The sequence below is a fragment of the Loxodonta africana genome, chromosome 1, assembly GCF_030014295.1.
Source record: "Loxodonta africana isolate mLoxAfr1 chromosome 1, mLoxAfr1.hap2, whole genome shotgun sequence".
Lineage (NCBI taxonomy): Eukaryota > Metazoa > Chordata > Mammalia > Proboscidea > Elephantidae > Loxodonta > Loxodonta africana.
The window spans coordinates 206,253,142-206,270,678 of record NC_087342.1 but is presented as its reverse complement, the minus strand read 5'-3'; the positions used below and the strand labels follow the sequence as shown (position 1 = coordinate 206,270,678).

Here is a 17,537-nt window from a genome sequence, read left to right as displayed (position 1 = left end):
GGGAGAGAAACCAATGACCATTTGGCATATCAGTTGGAAAGCATCTCAACTTCTGTCTTCCTACTATTTATGGAGAATGTCAATTGAATCCTCTGTGGGGCTGATGGTATAATTTTGGGGAAATCACAATGATAAAGGAGGAAAGGGAGTTACTTCTGGATCAAGATCTCATTCCACACCCACAGATGGTGGTGGGCATCCTAGGAAGATAAGTGAAGCACTGGAGTGGTTTTCTTGGTTTGGCTCAGTGTTTTTCAGCCTACATGTGAATAATTGTTTATGTTGCAGAGGAAATCATTAAATGAGAAAACAGGATAATTCACTTTGAAGGCTATTAGAATATGGTTGGGAGGTGGAAGGAGTGGGGAGAAGGGACCTTCAAAAAAACATGGACCTGATTCCTGGAGTCCTTTTTCCTATAATCTATTCAGTTACTGTAATATAGTTTCTTTCAATGAACTACTCTAAACTGCCTTCCACATAGGCCCATCTTTATTCACAGAACCATGACTAAAGCAATCTGTAGTTGTTTAGCAATAAAATAAATAAATAAATAAAAAGTGATTTAGTAAATACCTCCTGTGTGCTAGATGAGGACGAGGGACTCCAAACATGGAAAATTATACATCAGCTACCATTAAGGGGCTTCAAACCTAGTGAAAAAGACACACAAATTATTAACTGTCCTGCAAAACAGCTCTCAGTATCAGACTAAATGTAAAGGAAGAGCACTCAGCTATGTGGCAGACCCTGCTGGGAGCCTGCCCAACATACATTCTCCTTTACCAGTGGAGTGTCTAAAATTGGTTCAGCGTGGCAGTGTACCTGTATTAGTTTCCTCTTGTTAGGTCTGTTGACTCAGTTCTGACTCAGCAACCCTACGTACAGTAGAATGAAACACTGCTCAGACCTGCACCATCCTCACAATCGTTGTTATGCTTGAGCCCATTGTTATAGCCGCTGTGTCAATCCATCTCACTGAGCGTTTTCCTCTTTTTCACTGACCCTCTACTTTACCAAGCATGATGTCCTTCTCCAGGGACTGGTCCCTCTTGATAACATGTCCAAGTACTTGAGACGAAGTCTTGCCATCCTTGCTTCTAAGAAACATTCTGGCTATACTTCTTCCAAGACAGATTTGTTCGTTCTTCTGGCAGGCCATGGTATAGTCAATATTCTTCGCCAACACCATAATTCAAAGGCATCAATTCTTCAGCCTAAATTGGGTGGCTTTATAAGAATACAAATATATTGTCTCACAGTTCTGGAAGCTAGGAGATTGAAATCAGGGACTCAGCTGGGTCTTCCTCTCTCTCAAGGCTCGAGGGGAACACCCTTTCTTCTGATAGCCTAAGGCATTCCTTGGTTTGCTGTGATAACTTATCACATGGATGTCTTTCTTCTGTCTCTCTATATCCCTTCTGTTTTATTAGGACACCCCTCATTGGATTAGGACCCACTCTACTCTAGTATGACTTCATGTTAACTGATAAACTAAACCAACACCATTGCCATCAAGTTAATTCCACAACTGATAGCCTCTTCAAAGATCCTATTTCCAAGCTAGGTCACATTCACAGGTACCAGGGGTTAGGACTTCACCATCTCTTTTTGGGGCACACAGCTGAATCCATAACAGTACCCAGCCAAAACACTATGTTTCACAGCCTCTCTCTATAGTCAGTGGGCCATGTAACACAGTTTTGGCCAATGAAACTTAGACAGTAGTCTGGGAATTTCCAGGAAAGTTGCTTTCCTTACATGAGTGTCATCCCCGCTTGTGGCTTCTTTCCTCTTCTTCCACCCTACAATGCATGAGAGACTGGAGGAGGAACAGCAGTCTGGCAACCTTCGGGACATCAGTGAGGCTAGAAGTCACATGTTAAGGATGACAGAATAGAAAGGAGCCGAGCCCATTGATAACATCTAGAGTCACCAGCCTTGGGCCGCACCAGCCTTGGGCTGTCTACCTCCAAACCCAGTGGTTGAGTCACTTTTCACTCACTCTCCAGCTCAGAGGTGAAGGCCATTGCTTCTGAGTGGGGAGATGGGGTAGGGATTGGCTGCAGTGTACCTGAGCTAAGACTTTATAGATGTGGATTTCACCAAGCTGAGAAAGATGGCAGAAGAAAGGCATTCCAAACAGGACAAAGTATTCAGAGGCAGCTATGTAGCTAAATAGACTATCTCTAGAAAAACATAGTGGGACATGAGATGAAAGAAGTCTGTCTGGGGCAAGAATGTAGAGGGCCTGGGATATGACACCAAGGAAGTTGGGTTTTATTTTGTAGTATTGGGAAATAATGAAGATTTTTAAGGAGATGTGACCGGGTTTGGTACTTCTCAAGCTATACTGTCTCCCTTGGTGACCTCATCCAGTCCCATAGCATTAAATAAATACATGCTGATAACTCCCAGATATCTCCTGCCTTGACTTCCTCCACAAGCTCCAGTTTAGTATACCAACTGCCTACTCAAAATCTGCACTCAGAGGTGTTTCAAACTGAAGATATCCAAACCCTGTTGTTGGGTGCCATCAAGTCAGTTCCTTCTGAGCAACCCCATGTGACAGACCCCATTTGGCTGTAATCTTTATGAAAGCTCATCACCAGGTCTTTTTCCCTGTGGAGCTGCTGGGTGGGTTCAAATCGCTAACTTTTTGGTTAGCAGCCAAGTACTTAGTGTGCTACCAGGGCTCCTATCCAAACCCTAACCCACTGCCTTTGAGTCAATTGACTCATAATCAAACTCTCCTTCTCTCCAAATCTTTGCCATACAAATTAATGGCACTACCATTCACATAGTTGCTCAGGCCCCAAATCTAGGGTCGTCATTGTGGCCTCTTTTCACCCCACATATAAACCATAAGTCATGTCAGACATACTGCCAAAATATATCACAAATCCAATCCCTTCTCACAAGTCCCACTGCTACCACCTAGGATTCAAACCATCATCTGTTGAGCAGACTACTGTAAACGCCTCCCAACTGGCCTCGCTGCCGCTACTGTGCCATCTTCAGCAGCTCCACTCAGCATACAAAATAAGCTTTTTTTTTTTTTAATTATAGACTATAACAAAACAGTTGCCATTTCAACCATTTTTACGTGTACAATTCAGTGACATTAATTCCATTCACCTTGTTATGCAACCATCATTACTATCCTTTTCAAAATTTTTTTCATCCCCCTTAGCAGAAAACTCAGTCCCCCTTAAGTAATGTTGTTAGGTGCCATTGAGTCGATTCTGACTCATAGCAACCCCATGTGACAGAGTAGAACTGCCCCATCGGGTTTCCTAGGCTGTAATCTTTACAGAAGGAGATCATAAGATCTTTCTCCCGTGGAGCCGCTGGGTGGGTTCAAACTGCCAATCTTTCATTTTGCAGCCCAGTGCTTAACTGTTTTGCCACTAGGGTTCCTTATCCTTGAGTAATAACTTCCTACGGAATAAACGTTAAAAAATGTTCATCGGATCACAGCACCTGGTTTGTCCCTGACCATCACATTACAGCCTGGTTTGGTTGAGCATTCTTTGGCATTCAGCCACCATTGCCATCAAATCCTGTGCTTGACCTCCAGCTTTTTCTGTTTGCCTACTGCGTGAGATGAGGACTTCTTGGCACGTAAACAAAAGAGAGTCTGACTCTCATAGTTAGTTTTAAATCATTTGTTAATAGGTCTCAAGTTTTCAGTAACTACTTGCAGAAAACCCTGATGGTGTCGTGGTTAAATGCTAGGGCTGCTAACCAAAGGGATGGCAGTTCAAATCTGCCGGATCCTCCTTGGAAACTCTATGGGGGCAGTTCTACCCTGTCCTATAGGGTCGCTACGAGTCGGAATCGACTCGACGGCGTTGGGTTTGGTTTTTGGTTTTTTACTTGCAGGACATCAATACAATGTAGTAACAACTATTCAGTTTTGTCATTCTTATTTTTGTCATCCCTGGTACACACACACACACACCACATTTGAAACACCTGAGTCATCCACCAACCACTGCATTTCCCTCCTCCAGTCGGCCATTCCGTCTAAAGTTGTAAAATTAGACAGCCTTCTTGCACTAGGGGCTGTCTGCGCACCACTTACCCACCAGGGATGGAGGCCTCATTGCCAGCCAGTCAGAAAGTGACCTGTCTAGTCATATCACCTATGTTCTTGGGCCACTCTGATACCCGTTGTGCCAGTTTGATACTGAGATGGAGTTTAAGAGTTGAAGAGTGTTGGTGAAGTTACACCTCTGGAAGGAAAAAGGGAAGGCAGGACTGGGCAGCAGAGCTGTCAGACTGCAATAGATATCTCAGTCTCTGGCAGCCCCCCTGGGAGATCCAGAGCAAAGGCTGTTTATTTGAGGAGAGCCAAGTTGGGCAAAAATGGTTGGATCCTTGTACTACCACTCTGCTGAGTCATTGGCTGGAAGGTGCCCAAAAGAAAGCATGCAGTCAGCTACCACTGCCTTGCTCAGCCATTGGCCAGGTACTTACTCCCCCCAAAAAACCAAAAAAAAACACACCTGTTGCCGTCAAGTCAGTTCCGACTCATAGCAACCCTGTAAGACAGAACAGAACTGCCCCATAGAGTTTCCAAGGAGCACCTGGTGGATTTGAACTGCTGACCTTTTGGTTAGCAGCTGTAGCACTTAACCATTATACCACCAGGGTTCCCTTATCTCACAGTCTGAGGTGGACCCTGAAGAAAGTAACAGCTGGAGACTGCCAGCTAACCACACCTCTCACAGCTGTGCTAGAACTTTCTTGAAGGTGAATCTGAGTGGTACATCTCCATGTGGTGGTCTACCATAACTCTAGATTCCAGAAAAGAAATGACCGGTCTTTGACCACAGTAACAAGTAACCAGAACCAATCAATGACAACTTCACATCAGTAACCTCACTTCTCCACCAAGCTTCTAAATCATGCCAATCAGCAACAGCCTCACAGTGTTCACCATACTTCCACAGTGAGAGCTCAACCAATCCCCAAATGCTTCTAAAAGTCCACTAATCCTTCAGCTCTGTGCTTCCTAAAACCCTGTACAAAATCAGCAGTTCTCCTTGTTCAGAAAGACTGTGTTCGACAAGCCTAGCTCCCCCTTGCTCAGCAACCAGTACATGCGGCTTTGTGTCCCAGTTACTGAATGCAGCCTCTCCTCTGACACTGTCACCCCTGCCTGAGATGCTCCCTCCCAGGCTTTCATGTGACTGCTTCCTTCTCATCACTCAAGTCTCAAATGTCTCTTCCTCAGAGCGGCCCTCCCTGACTATTCCATGCGAGGTACACTGCACCCTAACAAGTCACACTATCCTATTGCCCTATTTCATTTCTTGACAGCACTTACCACAATTTAAAGTAAACTTACTTGCATTTGACCTCTCGCTCTCTGGAACGTAAACTCCACTAGGACGGGGATCTTGTCTCACGTTCACTGCTACATCCTCAGCAGAAAGGTGGAGCAGGTAGAAGACAAAGACGGTGTTGGATTTGGTGATTAGGAGGTCACTGGTGAGGGGCTTCGGGAGCATTTTTGCTCACCACCATATCCCAGCCACTAGCGTTGTGCCTGGAATGGAGTGGGGACTCCACGGTAACTTACTTAAGAAGGAAAGAAAATGAATGGCCTTTCAGTGGAATGTTGGTTGGGGAACACAAGGCTTTTAGGGGTTAAGTGATGACTGGGGGCAATGATGATTCAGTAGGAGAATTCTCGCCTTCCCTGTGAGAGAGCCAGCTTTGCCCAGCCAGTGTGCCTCGTGCAGTCACCACTGGTCTGTCAGGGAACGCCTGTGTGTTGCTATGATGCAGAACAGGTTTCAGTGGAGCTTCCCGACTAAAACAGACTAGGAAGAAAGACCTGACAATTTACTTTTGAAAAATCAGCCAAAGAAAACCCCATGGGTCACCACGGTCTGCTCCATTGTGCATGGGGTAGCCGCAAGTTAGGGACCAAAGGAACGACAGCTAACGATGACAAAGTGATGATGAGAAGGAAGAACGCACTGAGATGGAATGCGTTGTTTTCAGGCTTCTTAAGGAAACATGTATCTTGTGAAAACTGACGAACAATTGAGTAGTTCTGTGGGCTGGGTAGCTCTGTGGGCAGCACAGTGGTTGGCAGGAGCTGTTCACCTTATTTCCCTCTCACGGTTCCTGAGGTATCCCTCACACAACCCACAGTTCCAAGGAAGCTGCTGGAAAACTCTTTCCGGAGAAAAGCAGTAATCAAGGTAAGAGTGGTAATTTCCGTCCTACATAAGGGCCTAGAGGGGACTGGGTTTTTTTTTGGGGGGGGGTAGGTAGGAAGGACAGTCAGAATCTGAGCCTGTTGGTACACAGCATAACAGCAGCATGTGCAGAGGGAGAGACAAAGACGAGAGGAAAGGGGTTATTCGATGGAGCAAGGTTCTTTGAGAAAAATTAGACTAACAGAACAAGTGGAAGGTTTAGTCTTAAAAAAGAGTCAAGACATGCATTTCCTGTGGATAAGAAAAATGAATAAGAGATGTCAAAATAAGGGATATTTTATGATTAGTGTCACGCACATAGTTAAAATAACTGATTCACTGCTGTGAGAAATGCCTTTGGAGTGATCATTTTAGTTTGTGCTTTAAGGGAGAGGAGGGAAAAAGGATCTCCTGAACGTGAATAGTACAAAATCAATTTTTTATTGAACTTGTTTCAGATTACAACAGAGTCTTCATCATCAGAAGTATGCTTCTATCATTTAAAGTTGAATTTATTGCATAAGCAATACATAGTTTATGTTAAGAATATTTACCTGATAATGGTGGAGGTTATTAGTATTGTGGACATTCATCAGTTGGAGAGCTAGTTAATAATGATAGATTTGCTGTAAAAGAAATGTAATTTCTTTTTGGCAAGCATAACAATGAATCAGTAAATTCAATGATCAATGTAAGCACAATATCTTTGGGAAATAATTGCCTGGATTATAAAACTTTATATCCATATAATTTTAAAATCAGAAATCTAGCTTGTTTTATACCAAAAATTACAGCCTAAAAGGTAACTCTGAGGTTACAGTCACGTTAATTATATACAGGAGGAACACCACCATACAGTCATAGCCCACTAATGGCCTCAGAAAGCTGCACTCTTGAACAGCCATCTGTGTGTGTGGGGTAGCAGTTAACAGCATGGGTCCTAGAGTCAGACTGCCTGGGCTCCAGTCAGCCTCTGTGCTTAGTTTGATCTGGGCAAGTTACTTAACATCTGTGTGCCTCAATCTCCTCATCTGTAAAATGGAGGTGATAAAATATGGCTCACAGGGTCATTCTCAGGGTTGAATGTGGTAGTTCAGGTGAAGCACATAGAACAGTGCTTTTAGAAGGCAATCTATAAACATTAGCTATGGAAACATTAACTATAGGTACATTGGTCTCTAGAGGAGCCCTGGTGGTGCAGTTGTTAAGCGCTTGGCCGCTAACTGAAAGGTCTTTGGCTTGAACCCACCAGCCCGCTCTGCGGGAGATAGATTTACGGCCTTGGAAACCCTATGGGGCAGTTCTACTCTGTCCTATTGGATCACTCTGAGTCAGAATCGACTTGATAGCAGTGGGTTTATATTGCCTATTGCCCCAGGTTAAGATTAAATTTAAGAGTTAGCATATAATCTCAGGGTTGAAGGGATGTTTAGGTGTTATCTGGCTCATCCTCTCTTCCACTGAATGCTCAAATCCTATGTGTAATTCTCTCCAGATATGTAATCATGTGCTCCTACTTAGACGAGGGAACTGGAAGCAGGGTCTTTCATGGATAGCTTTAACTGTCAGAAAGTTACAGAGCTCCAACCTACTTTTCTCCATCTCTCCTAAAACCATTATCCTCCAGATGCCCACAACAAAGCTGATGTCCTTCCCTGTGACAGGTTCTCAGGCGTCTGAATGTGACCATATCTTCTCCAGGATGAGCGTTTTCCAACACACGTTGGTGAGGATTTCTAACCTTGATTTTGGAGGAACCCACACTTTGAATAACTAATCATTTTTATATGACCTTTAGAAATACTATATTGTGTGAATTCAAGTAAATTTTGATATTATATGTTGGTATGCATGTCTTCAAAAAACATGCCTTTACTGAGTGTCACGACAGGATAGGGAATCCCTAACTTCAAAAACTTTTCATCAGAGAGTATTATCAATACTTCTGGGTATTGTGAGAGTTGTCTTGTGTGGTGGGATTGTTCGGCAGGTGAGGAAGGCGCAAGAGAGAATGTAACAGTGACAGTCAAAAACAGACAATTTGTATTTGGTACCCAACTGAACTTCATTTCAGCCTAATAGTTCTACACCGGGTAAATCTTTACAATTTATATTGATAAAATCTGGAGGGATAATAGCCAAATGACACAAATCCAAGTAGAAAAAAGACAACGCAATTGTGATGAAGAAGGGGGAAGCAACATTATTTCCCTGGATCCTCACAGAAATAAAGATGACTGATACACATGTTATAGAATATTGCCTCTGTTATCCTGTCTGCGTACCTAGAGAAAGCTCCAGGCATTAAAAAGGTACTTTGGAAATAAACTCAATTCACAGTAGTCCGCTCAGCCAGAAGATAGCAGAGGGTTGTGTTGATGTCTATATTAAACAGAAGTTTTGCCCCAGCAATGGAACTTTCTTCATTCTCTCATTCATTTTCTTTGGAGCGTTCCTTTTTCTGAATCAACCACACTTCATTATTTCTATTGAGCAATTTAAAAGGACTATTGTAGCCTGCAGTGTAGTAAACTTTTTCATCAAAAACTTTTCCTTCTTCCCTCAAAATATTTGCTAATGTCAAAAGTTGTTCTTGATTCTTCTGGGCACTAGAGAATCCATCGAAAGACCTACAAAGGAGAAAGTGAATAACCATGAGTGATCTTAATACTGCTGCTAATGTCAGTCTGAAAGGAAAAGCAGGACCTGTCACCATGCAAGCATCAAAGCTACCCCACTCCCTTTCAGCGGCTGAACTGACCACTCCCTTCCTCTGTTCCCCGTCTCCATGTGACCTCAAATGCACGGAGGGGACCCTGTGGGGGCATATGTTCTGTCTGTTGACAAGAGGATTTGAAACTGACACCATCTCAGGTGCTATAACCCTGTGCTTCTCAAACTCTTATGTTCATACAAATCACCCGGGATCTTGCCTAAAATGCAGATTCAGGAGGTCTGGGTAGGGCCTGAGAGTCTGCATTTCTAACAGGCTCCCAGGTGAGGTTGATGCTATTGGTCAGAGAAGTCATTTTAATCCAATTAAAGCCCCCTTCCAGACTCTTGATTTTCTATTGAACATTTCCCCTTTCTTCCTCCCCTTGGGAAAAGGGTAGGCACTGGATTACGCGTGAATATGATATAGTTTTGACCTTTATGAATTTCTAGTCTAATGGAAGAGACAAACATTTTGGCAGCTCTCCACACAGCCTGGGAAGGATTTTTACAGAGATAGGATCAAAGTGCTATGGGAACACTGAAAAAATATCGAAAAAAAACCCATTGCCATCAAGTCGATTCCAACTCACTGCGACCCTAAAGGACAGAGTAGAACTATCCCATAGGGTTTCCAAGGAGTGCCCGGTGGATTCGAACTGCTGACCTTTTGGTTAGCAGCCATAGCTCTTAAACAGTACACCACCAGGGTTTCCTATGGGAACACAGAGGATAGGATTAAATCGGAGGTGAGGGTGTCACCTGAGTTGGGCCTGAAAAGGAGGATGGCTTTTCTGGAAAGAGGGTGAATCCCCAGCAGAGAGAAGACAATAAAAAAGGAACAGGTGTCCAAAGACACAGAGCGTTTTCAGAGTGAGGCATAAAATGAGGTCAGAAAGATGAGTCAGAGCCGGTTGGAAGAATCTCGTACATCATCCTAACGCCTTTTGAGATTATTCTGAAGGATGCTGAGCAGAAAAGTAACTTGATCAGATCTGGAAATCACACAGACAGGTAGATGGAGAATAGATTGTAGGGGACAGGCCAAGTGCAGGGGCCAGTTAGGAGGCTGCTATGGGAATAGGGGAGAAAGGACAGTTAAAATTTTTAAATAAAAAGTGGGGAAAAAATAACGAAATTTAAGCACAGATTTCAAAGTATGTAAAAAAAATACCGCGAGATTAAATCACAAGACACTAATGTAGCTGAGTTGCTGACATGTAAACACAGTGATCTGGATTTTGAAGGTTAAGAGTAAGAAGTACTCAGAGTGCTTATCACATGCCAGACCTGCGCCATTTACTAGGCAAACTGCTGTTGGAAATGGATCTGTTCTCTTTCTTCATGGAGTTTGCACACAAGTTCACAGAATTGCTAACTCAATATTCTCTGTCAAAAAGATACAGATGCCTGCTGCATCAATGAAAACAGTGGTGAAATAAATACTAGCTAATGTTAAAAAAAAAACATGAAACACTTAGAAACAAAAATCTTCTTTCTTTAGTGTAAGTTTTATTATCTTTGTGCCAATGAAAAAGATCAGTCCAACCTTATGCTTCAAATAAGATGCAGGCACTCCAGGGTATAAACCATGTCCATTTTATTCAACAATATCTACCCAGCACCTAGAATCATTCCTGGCATGCCAGAAAATATTAATAATAATAAGCTGCCATCAAGTCAATTCTGACTCATGGCAACACCACGTATGTCAGCAGAACTCTGCTTCACAGGGTTTTCGACGCCTAATTTTCTGGAAGTAGCTCACCCGAGCTTTCTTCCAAGGCATCTCTGGGTAGACTCGAACCTCCAACTTTTTGGTTAGCAGCAGAGTACTTAACTGTTCTCAACACCCAGGGGCTGCTGACATGCACTGCCCTTCAAATCCTTGATGAGTAAGTATATGAATATATGTATGCACATGTATGTAACATAAAACATTGCAAGTGAGTTGGCAAACTGTTCTGTAGTTTTCATTATGTTGATTGACTACAATTCTGGACTTTGTGTTAAGAAACATTTGACTCTTCAATGTATTATTTATTTCCTTATTATTAGTCATCTTTTAATACATTCTAGAAGTACAGCCAGAATGCTCCTTAGGAGCAAGGATGACGAGACTTCATCTCAAGTACTTTGGACATATTATCAGGAAGGACCAGTTCCTGAAGAAGGACATCAAGCTTGGTAGGGTGGACAGTCAGCGAAAAAGAGAGGAAGACCCTCAAGGCGATGGATTGACACAGTGGCTGCAACAATGGGCTGAAGCATAGCAATGATTGTGAGGATGACGCAGGACTTGGCAGTGTTTCATTCTGTTATACACAGGGTCGCTGTGAGTTGGAACTGACTCAACAGCACCTAACAACAAGAGTACATTCTACCTAAAGGAAATTTATTTTCAGATCCCACCTCTTCCTCCCTTAAAAAGCAAAGATGTCACCTTGAAGACTAAGGTATGCCCGAACTAAGCCATGGTGTTTTCAATCACCTCACATGCATGCGAAAGCTGGACAAAGAATAAGGAAGACCAAAGAAGAATTGATGCCTTTCAATTGTGTTGGTGAAGAATACTGAATATACCACGGACTACCAAAAGAACAAATAAATCTATCTTGGAAGATGTACAACCAGAATGCTCCTTAGAAGGAAGGATGGCGAGATTACATCTCACATACTTTGGTCACGTTGTCTGAAGAGATCAGTCCCTGGAAAAGGACATCATGCTTGGTAAAGCAGGTTAGCAAATAAAGAAGACCCTCAACGAGATGGACTGACACAGTGGCTGCAACAATGGGCTCAAGCCTAACAACGACTCTGAGGATGGCATAGGACCGGGCAGTGTTTCATTCTGTTGTACACAGATTTGCTATGAGTTCGAACTGACTTGATGGCACCTAATAACAACAACAACCACCTCTTCTTAGAAATCAAATCTTAAACCCCCTAATAAGAAATTATTTGTCCTCTGAATACATGCTGTTCTGCAATGATCAAGCCGTGCACTATTCAGCACAGAAACATGTACTAAGCCCCACCGTGAGGCTGCTGAGCTAGGAGCTTGAGGATATGCACATGGCTATCTACCCTTCCACTCTTGAGGAACTCACAGTCTATAAGTAGGTTATTTAGATAATATCAGGAGGAAGGGCACAGCAAACAGAATGGCTGTCTGACTGGAGCAACTGATGAAGGCACCACAGAGAAGGTGTCATTTGATCTAAGTCCTGAAGGATGAAAATGGGCTTTCCAGGAAGAGAAGAAGAAAGAGGGAGCTAGAGCTAGTAGTACCATCATGTATATGTTCTAAGTGTTTTACATAAAATAACTCACTGGATCTTCACAGCAACCCTACAAGACAGGCAGGTACTATAATTATACAGTAGTCTTTGGGTGGCACGAACAGTTAAGTGCTTGACTTCTCACCAAAAAATTGGTGGTTCAAACCCAACCAGAGGCACCATGGAAGAAAGGCCTGAAGATTTGCTTTTGAAAGGTCACAGCCTTGAAAACCCTGTGAAATACACTTCTACTCTGTACACACAGGGTCACCATGAGTCGGCTCGACTCGATGGCAACTGGTACTGGTACGATCATATACATTTTAGACATCAAGAGATTCGAAGAAGGAAAATTTGAGTAACTTGCCTGAGATCAAAGGTAAAGAGATGTGGAAGAACATGGAATGTTCAGTGAAGGATGAGAAGCTCAGTGGGGAACAACCACAGGAGGTGAGGGGGTTGCTGGACTGGGCCATGCGATGTGTGTTGTGTACCATGTGAACAATCTGTAGTTCAGTCTGAAAGCAACAGGAAACCAACAGAGATCTTTAAATGGTGTAACATGTTGGGACTGATGTTGTTGTAAGAAAGATCACAGTTCCAGTGTACAGGAGGAGAGAAAGACTGGGAGCAGCAACAAGAACAACTAGGAGGCTATTGCAGTGGAAAGAACTCACATCTGAGTGTCTACTGAGTGTCAGGTATTGGCCTAAGCACTGGGTTATACACAGATGACTTAAATGTGGTCCCTGTGAGATGAGGACCTTAAGAAATAACAATGGGGATGGAGAAAAGGGAATGGAATCATGAATCATTTCTGAGGAGAATGTTCAGTATCTGGGGACCGGTTGTCAGGGGACAGGGTGTTGATGATAACCATGATGTTCCTTCCTGGGGAAGCCATCTGGCTGATGAGGCCCTTTACTGAGACAGGCACTGAAAGACTAGAGAAGGTTTGGGAGTTGGGGGAAGGCTCATTTTTAGTGCTGTTGAGTTTGATGCTCCCCCAAATGGAGATGTTCGACAATAAGGGAAGCCAGAGCTGGAGACACTTGGTAGATCTGAGAGTCATCAGATACAGGTAGTTAAGTCTGCTAGGAAACGAGGGTCAATAATGGGCATCAACAGTGAATCCTGGCGTGAGTAGTGGAGGAGGAGCCAATGAGGGAAAGAAGCAGGAGGAGAAGACAAGAGAGTGACATACCAAAAGTTATGAACAAGTATCAATGGACGAGGATGGTCACCACTCCAATGCTGCAGGGGTCACATGGGAGAGGACTGAAATCACGTGGCAATAAGGGCACTGCAGAGGGTGGCAACAGCGTTTCCAAGGAGATGGTGGGACTGTACCAGATTGTGGTGGTTTGAGGAGTACATGGGGATTTAGGAAGCAGAGAGTTAGTTTAACAGGTTGGTGTGTAGACAGAAGGTGAGAAAGGCAGTAATAAAGAGAAGATATGATCCAATATGCGACTAATATCATAACCTCTGTTTTAATGTATTTTTCTTTAGGTCTAACTAGGTTGCAAGTAAAGACAGTCTTATGTTGTTGTTCGGTTTTATTTTTGTTTTGTATAATCTGTATGGTGTCTTATAGGTGGAAGGTACTCAATACACTTTTCATTAAATAAATTGATTATATCTCGTAACATATAAAACTACTGTATCTGTACACTAATAATGTGCACCTTCTACGTTTGTTTGCCAACCACATCCTTCCCCTGCGAGGTGTTTCTGTAAGCACGCTAGGCTATTTTTTTTTTTTTTTTTACAGCAACATTTTAAAAACATCGGCATGGCAGTGCTTATGAAAACACCTTGTGAGGGGAGGCACAGTTGGGAGACAAATGTAGAAGGCACTCATTATTGGCATAAAAATATGGTAAGCCAGTAGGAAAACACCACAGAATGCATTAGAACTGTGTTTATGGGAGGGTGAAAAGCCTGCTGAAATTGCACAGGAGCTAAACTGTGAGTACACAGAAGTAAAGCTGGCAGTCAGGGGGGCTATAAATTATCTACGACTTACCGTACAAACACAGTCATTTCAGCTCTGTCTTCAATGAAGACATCTGACTCTGAAGGCCTGGGTGGATCACATTGCTGTCCAGAGGGAATATACAGGGAGATGGTAATGGTAGACTCACTAAAAGGGCCTGAACCTGGCTCTACGTAGCTTGTCACTGGAGCCGTCATCTTTATTTTCATCTCTGTGTCATAAAAACATATTTAAATACAAAGGAGAGAATGAAAACACATTTAGTGTTTTTATGACTACTTTCATTTAACCTATTTTTTGATCTGACTTTCTTGATTTACATATTGATGCAATTATTTCCTTTAAGAAAACGTTCACCTCTAAAAACTAAGGCCAATATTTGTCAATTATCCACATATCCCATTAAACACTTCCGGTGCTATTGATATTTCTTGTTAATAGATTGTACAGTTTTAGGAATAGAAGAGAGACTAGAGGTCACGTGGTCTAGTCTTATTTTTTTTTATGATTCAGAAACTAAAGCCCATAAGCTAAGTGACTCGTTCAAATATAAATAGCAACAGAGCCAGGAGCTGAACCTATTCTGAAACTCCCGATCTCCTGCCTCAGTCACCAAATTATCTCTAGAAGCATTAGCCAATAAAAAGGACTCAAAGTCACACAGAGCCCAAATTCATCAACCAGGAACACAGAGAAGAATAGAGGCTGAAGAGTACTACCCTACTCTAGCCGGAGCTGCGGGTCCTCTGGAGAGTCAATATTTTGAAACATAAAGCCTTTGATAATCTGGCTATTTTTCTATTATTAAGGAGAGTTCTTTAATAAGCTAAGACTCATTAATAAACCAAGGGACTTGACCACAATTACAAAATACGTAATTACAAGGTCAATGGCTTTTACCTTTCTCGTTTTTGCCTTCAATGTAGCTGTTCAGTTTTGTAAAGCCAGTCTGGATGGCTGAATCCCAGTCCGTGGATTCAACGGACGTGCTGACCCACTTGGCTCGTCCGTAGTGTCGGATCTCATAACTTCCGGGCTAAAGTGGAACAGAGAAAACTTCGGGAAGCAGCTCTCAGAGGGCAGAGTGTGAGATGCAACAACACAATTATCTTAAGCTCGGGTCCACCCGGAGCCGACCAGCCCCGGGGTCCAGCCCGAGGTCCTGGCTCTGTAGGGTGCGGAGGGCCTCTCCCCTGCGCGTCCCAGCCTCGGGGGTGAGACGTCGGCGGCCGGAGCTCCACCCGCCCAGGGGCCGGACTCAGCTCACGTTAAAAACGAGCAAGTATTATGCCCCTGAGCACGGAGAGCCCCACTGCGGGTTCCAGAAGGTGAGAGATTCCTTTTTTTTTTTTCTTGTTTTTAACCTCAAAGAAAACAAACTGAGGCATGGGCGATACCTAGGGCCAAGGCGAAACAACTGAACTTCCCTGTTGCTGCGGGAACAGAGAGAGGGGCTCTGGCCATTCTGAGAAGTGTACTTTTTCACTTAAATCTGTAAGACTTCCCGGCCTTGCTGCAGATCAGTCGGAAGGCGGCCTGGCCTCCCCCTCCATCCCATCCCACCCCGCTGGGCCTGCACCCTTCGCGCCCGCCGGCGGCGCCTACCTGGGGGCCCGCGTCCTCCGGGGCTTCCCAACCCGGCGTCTCCAGGGCTCCAGCCGCCGCGCCGTCGGCGGCCCCAGCGTCGGGCTCGGGCACCTCGGCCATGGGCGGCGCCGACACGCGGAGGAAAGAGCCGGGCGAGGTGCGCCGGTAAGGCCAGCACCTACCGTCGCCCCGGCCTGGGTCGCTGTGGGGCCGCCCCGCTGCGTGCGCGCCGCGCCCAGGCGGTGGAGCCCTGGAGTCCCCGCCCCGGCCCGCGAACGCGCCTCCTCTACGCAGTGCGGGAGACCGGAGCTCAGGGCAGCCTGGGCCTGGCCGGGCGGGGGCGCTGCCACCGCGAGAGGGCCCGGCTCCGGACCCCAGGAGGCTCCGGCCAGGACCGTGCGCCCACCTGCTAGGTCGCCTCCTTAGGGCCCTCAGTCAAGGGTCGGGAAACAGACCCGAGCTCGGAGACCGGCTTGCACGTCCGCTTCAGCACGGCGTTCCTTAGGGGTCCCTCTCGCCCTGCCCTTGTTTTAATTAACCCGCACGGAGAGGTTTACACAGTGAGGAGCCGTGGGTGGAGGACAGAGCAGCAGGCTGGCGGGTATTCTGGGGTGACCGGTTCAGGAGCCTCACCCAAGGCCCCACGCGCGCTGAGAGTGAATTCTGCAAACGCTCTAATTCCCGGGGACTTGGCCCTCCTGGGTGGCTCTGTGAGGCCGGCAGTGAATGGTGAGAAGAAGCCTGTTCTCCGAGGTCCTAGGGTGGGCTGTACCTGCCGACTCTGGTCTTGGCAGCAGTATAGTGGCCCCACTCGCACCGAGAAGATGGCCTAGGTTCCACGCCACCTTCAAGGCAGAGAGGGTAGACTGGGCTACAGTGAGGCCTGGAGGATCTTGAAGTGCCTTGGTTTCTTGACCTCCCCCCGAATTACTCCAAACCCTTTGAGCCATTAGACCACTTAGCAGTCTAGGTGGGGGTGGAGATGGGGAAAGCTGCCGCAGCCTGGTGTTTTTATTCTTTTTTTTTCCTAACGTTTAAAAAAAACGTTTATTGAGATATAATTCACATACCATACAATTTGCAAGCTAAGTGTGCCGTTCAAGGAGCCCTGGTGGTGCAGTGGTTAAATGCTCGGCTGTTAAAGTAGGGTGGCTTTGCTCCGCAGGAGAAAGATCGGGCAGTCTGCTCCTGTAAAGTTTACAGCCTTGGAAATCCTATGGGACGGTTCTACCGTGCCCTACAGGGTCACTGAGTCAGAATCGGCTAGATAGCAATGGGTTTTAAGTGTACCACTGGTTTTTAGTATACTCACAGTTAAGCAACCATTGCCCGGATCAATTTTGGAATATTTTCATCACCCCCCCCCCCCACCAAAATAAACGCCATACCCTTTAGCTATCATTTCCCAATCCCCCCAGCCCTAGGCAGCCACTAATCTACTTTGTCTCTATATTTGCATATTGTGGATTTCTCATATAAATGAAATCATACAACATAAGGTCTTTTGTGACGGGTTTCTTTCCCTTAGCATATTGTTTTCAAGGCTCATCCATACGGTAGCATTCCTTTTTATGGGAGAATAATATTCCATTATATGGGTCTACCACATTTTGCTTATCCATTCATCAGTTGATGGACATTAGGTCATTTCCACTTTTTAGCTATTATGAATAATGCTATGACCATCAGGATTGGAGGAAGACCCGTTAACAACATGCATTATGCAGATGATACAACCTT

At 44.7% G+C, this 17,537-nt stretch overlaps 1 protein-coding gene across 1 annotated transcript; it reads right to left on the bottom strand.

Annotated features, from left to right (window-relative positions):
- Nucleotides 1-8,258: 8,258 nt before the first annotated feature.
- HEBP2 (heme binding protein 2) lies at nucleotides 8,259-15,949 on the bottom strand. Its single transcript, XM_003403992.4, has 4 exons — nucleotides 15,816-15,949; nucleotides 15,111-15,246; nucleotides 14,241-14,421; nucleotides 8,259-8,848 (listed from the first exon to the last, which is right to left on the bottom strand). Exons 1-4 carry the CDS (start codon nucleotides 15,915-15,917, stop codon nucleotides 8,650-8,652), a joined length of 618 nt encoding a protein of 205 aa, XP_003404040.1. The 5' UTR covers nucleotides 15,918-15,949; the 3' UTR covers nucleotides 8,259-8,649.
- Between the last annotated feature and the right edge of the window lie 1,588 nt (nucleotides 15,950-17,537).

Bases quoted from the DNA above. Each gene is read 5' to 3' on its own strand.
- HEBP2 (XM_003403992.4), bottom strand. From the start codon at position 15,917: ATGGCCGAGGTGCCCGAGCCCGACGCTGGGGCCGCCGACGGCGCGGCG. The intron at 15,247-15,815 runs GTAGGCGCCGCC...GTTCCACTTTAG, and splicing joins CGGAGGACGCGGGCCCCCAG to CCCGGAAGTTATGAGATCCG. The intron at 8,849-14,240 runs GTAAGTCGTAGA...TCTCCTTTGTAG, and splicing joins GAAATGACTGTGTTTGTACG to GTCTTTCGATGGATTCTCTA.